This window comes from Hyperoodon ampullatus (assembly GCF_949752795.1).
Source record: "Hyperoodon ampullatus genome assembly, chromosome: X".
Lineage (NCBI taxonomy): Eukaryota > Metazoa > Chordata > Mammalia > Artiodactyla > Ziphiidae > Hyperoodon > Hyperoodon ampullatus.
This window is the reverse complement of record NC_136913.1, coordinates 21499247-21502696: the sequence shown is the minus strand read 5'-3', so window position 1 is coordinate 21502696 and position 3450 is coordinate 21499247. Positions and strand designations below refer to the sequence as shown.

Genomic DNA, 3450 nt, shown 5'->3' with positions numbered 1-3450 from the left:
AAACCTTGGGATTCAACTGGCTTCTTTCTAGACATTGGGAATACCAGCACAACACAGCTCCTGACCATAAGACACTTTAAACTGGGTTAAAAACTCGCTTTTTAAAAAACAGTCAAGTCAGCATGTTTCTTGGGCATTTTTACTTTGCACTCAACAGCAAGAAAAATGTCTAAGAAATAAAGGATCAGTAAAAATGCTTACACCAAACAATTAAATCAAAGGGTAGTTTATTAAAAAAGAATCAAAACAGAAACTCTAAGTACCAGTGTGTACATTGTACACATTGAAATGACTCACAAGAGTGGAGTTTTTTTCATAGACATTATCATACCACCTTGCTCTTCATTAAAGATGTTCAACAGAAGTCTGACTCCAACGTGCATACAAGGATTGCCATCTTAAACAGACCTTACTTCAAACATGCAACAACGCCACTGGTAATAAAGCTTTGGAATGGGTGCTCATTCTATCATTTCACTACAAATAGGATAGAAAGCAAGGTAAATTGAGAATTTATTCTAAAATAGAATGGAAGCTATCATTGTCTACACCAGCACTCCTCACTCCTCTGCTGCCATTTTTAGCAAGTACTCCTTGTCGATCTTGAAGAGTCTCCATCCCTCTTCGCTGGACAGATCAGAAGCACCTCTTCTTTTGTAGAAGTTGATAGATGGTTCATTCCACTCTGCTACCAAGAAGTGCATGCTGCTGCAGCGACACTTCATTGCAACCTGTTACGCAGGAGAGGAAAACACAAACTCAGTGACATTTCACCTGCTTTCCAAGACCCAATTTTGATTCAGCTGTTAAAATAATCCAGTGACCCTTACAAATTTGGAAACCAAACACCAAGACATACCTGGCTTAGATTCTTCAGAATTTCTGATCCTATGCCAAAGCCTAAAAAAGAAAGAGAAGTACCATTTAAAAGGTCATTTTAAGGACTTCAAGCCCTGATTTCTCTTTAGAGCAGCCCCCCTGAACTCAACCATACCTCTATAATCACTCATCACGAAGAAGTCCTCAAGATACAACAGTTTGCCAATCCATGGGTCATAGGTAAAATAGTACATGGCAAAACCAACAATGCTGTGTCCTGTAATAAGAGTATCACATGAGTTATGGATGAAAAACAATCCGTCAAAGTTGTAGCTGCAAAATCAGAAGTCTATCATAAGTTTTTAAAAAACATACATGCACGTATTACAGAAATAAGTAGCCAGTGGGCCAGACTGTCTCCTGACTTTTATGCTAGTGCAATCCAGGCCACTGTTGGATGATCTCACTGTTCTTAGAACATGTATTTGCAAAAAGCACACATTAGAGCTAGCTGAAACCAGGCTAAAACTGTGGACTGGCCACTCTGCAATCTGCTGGATCTCACACTCAGGAAGTGAGAATGCTTTCATTACTTGCCAGAACGAAAGTGCTATGGTCTTAAAACTAAACACACACATTATTCACATCCTATTGATATACTGGTATCTTGACTTGGGAATAAGTCAGGTTTACACGGCAGTTCAGAATAGTTAAGTATTTGTAGTTTAGAAACTCTGCTTCCTTAAGGTCAGGACATCAGGCTAAAAGAGCAACGTTTAATTTCAGAACTTGCCTTCCAATTCACACATTTTCGATTTGGTCTCCCCAGTGTTTAAGCCGGAAGAAGTAGAGGTACCCAGGTGTGATGTAACATCCATATACCTCTGGAAAGTACCTCCTCATGTTTTCTGCTCATTTTTTCTAGTATGAGGAAATGACCTCAGAAAAAACCGTAAGCACCCCCCACCGCCCCTGCCCAACAACTTCCCTCTTTAGCTCTGTCTTCTGCCCATTCAACAAGGACCAGAAAGGAAAAAACGACAAAGAAAAAACAAAGAAAAAAAGGGAAAAAGCATCTGACTCCTTCTTTACGGGTGTCTGTAATTCCAATTGGAGGCAAAGATTTCAAATTAAACTTTCTAGCCATTTTATAGTCCTTTGCAAACAGGAAGTGAGTACAATGGAGCTTCTGATCTACCGTGTTTTAAGTGTGTGATAATAGGGCCTTACCTCATTTATCATGATCATCTACTTTATTGTGTAAAGGATCTTTTAGTTACCTCCCCGCCCATCCATGTACACGGAAGGGCCATGTACATGGCGAAGCTAGAGACTGTAACCTGAAGATTGGGACAAATTAAAGAAAAAAATGTAATTTAACACAAATACAAAAACGGTTACGTTAGGGTCAAACAAGAACCATTTATGAAACTGAATTACAACAAACGACTTTATACCTAACTTTTCCGGGTCTCCACAGCACTGATACTTAAACAGCTCTTCTAACCCGCCCTATTATTAAGTGCAGCAATCTATTTTTTTTCTCAGTAGTTTGAACACTGGCTGGCTAGTATTTCTGGCCAACTTCTCAGTAAGTAACTTCAGCCTGTGTTGTTAGTGCTTCTACAGAGCAGCCACTACGTCTTCCACAACACTCGGTCTCTCCGGCTTCTGGAAGGAGAGGGCGATTACCTTCTGGAGTCATGTGCTCCTTGGGCACTTCTGCAACCAGGCAGTGGTAGAAGGGGTGCTCTCCAAAACCATCCTCTAGCAGATCTGCAAGAAGAGGCAGCAGGGACAGTGTTGGCCTAGATGAAGGTGGCAGGCACCGGACGCTCGTCCCCCGCCCCGCCACTGATGCGTTACCTTTTTCAGTTAGTATTACTTGCTCTTCCATGTATTCGTATTTAGCCAGTTCCTGGGTTGATGTACACAGGAGAAAGGAAGAGAAACAGAAAATTAAGTGAGACCCCGGCCCGGCCAGCTGGGGAGAATGCGGTGGGCTGGGCGGGGATTCATTCCCAGAGTCTCGCCCGGAGCGGCGCGGCCGGGCCGGGCCTGGGGGAGGCAGGCGGAGAGAGGGGGACCTACCGGGGACAAGGACCCCACCGCCCGCCGCAGGAAGAGCCCATGCCTCCCGCTACCTTGATCAGCCGCAGAATGTCACTGCAGTCGGCGGCGGTGGCCGGGCGGATCACGAATTTAGCCATTTTCTTCTTTTGCTTTTCTTCCCTTTGCGGACCAAGCCCCTGTACTTGAACAGCAAGAGGAGGTGGTTCCTCATTCGTCTCCCGGGAGCGTCCTCTTCCCAGTCAGGATGGCACCATGACCCGACGAACCTCGGCAAACGAAGCAAGAACGCCAGCTAACTAAGACAACACCCGCTCGCTTCAGCCGCCCGGCTCCGCTTTTTAGCGCGAAGAAGCCCCGCCCCGGGCCGTGAGGCGGAGGCACCTCGTCCAATGAGGCACCTCGTCCAATGAGGCCGCGGCGCCTCGTCCAATGAGACCGCGACCGTCCCCCTCTTCCGGGCACCTCCCTCTCTTCCGGCCGCCCGTGTGAACCCGGCCCGCGCGGGCGGGGGCGCGGGCGGTGAGGCGCCAGGTGCGGCTCTCTAGCGGCGCCCTCTAG

The 3450-nt window shown here is 46.1% G+C and overlaps 1 protein-coding gene across 1 annotated transcript; it reads right to left on the bottom strand.

Annotated features, from left to right (window-relative positions):
• Positions 1–210: 210 nt before the first annotated feature.
• Positions 211–3167, bottom strand: SAT1 (spermidine/spermine N1-acetyltransferase 1). Its single transcript, XM_079727939.1, has 6 exons — positions 2964–3167; positions 2686–2737; positions 2512–2595; positions 995–1096; positions 860–900; positions 211–731 (listed from the first exon to the last, which is right to left on the bottom strand). The coding sequence occupies exons 1-6, from the start codon at positions 3027–3029 to the stop codon at positions 561–563; spliced, it is 516 nt and encodes a 171-aa protein (XP_079584065.1). The 5' UTR covers positions 3030–3167; the 3' UTR covers positions 211–560.
• Between the last annotated feature and the right edge of the window lie 283 nt (positions 3168–3450).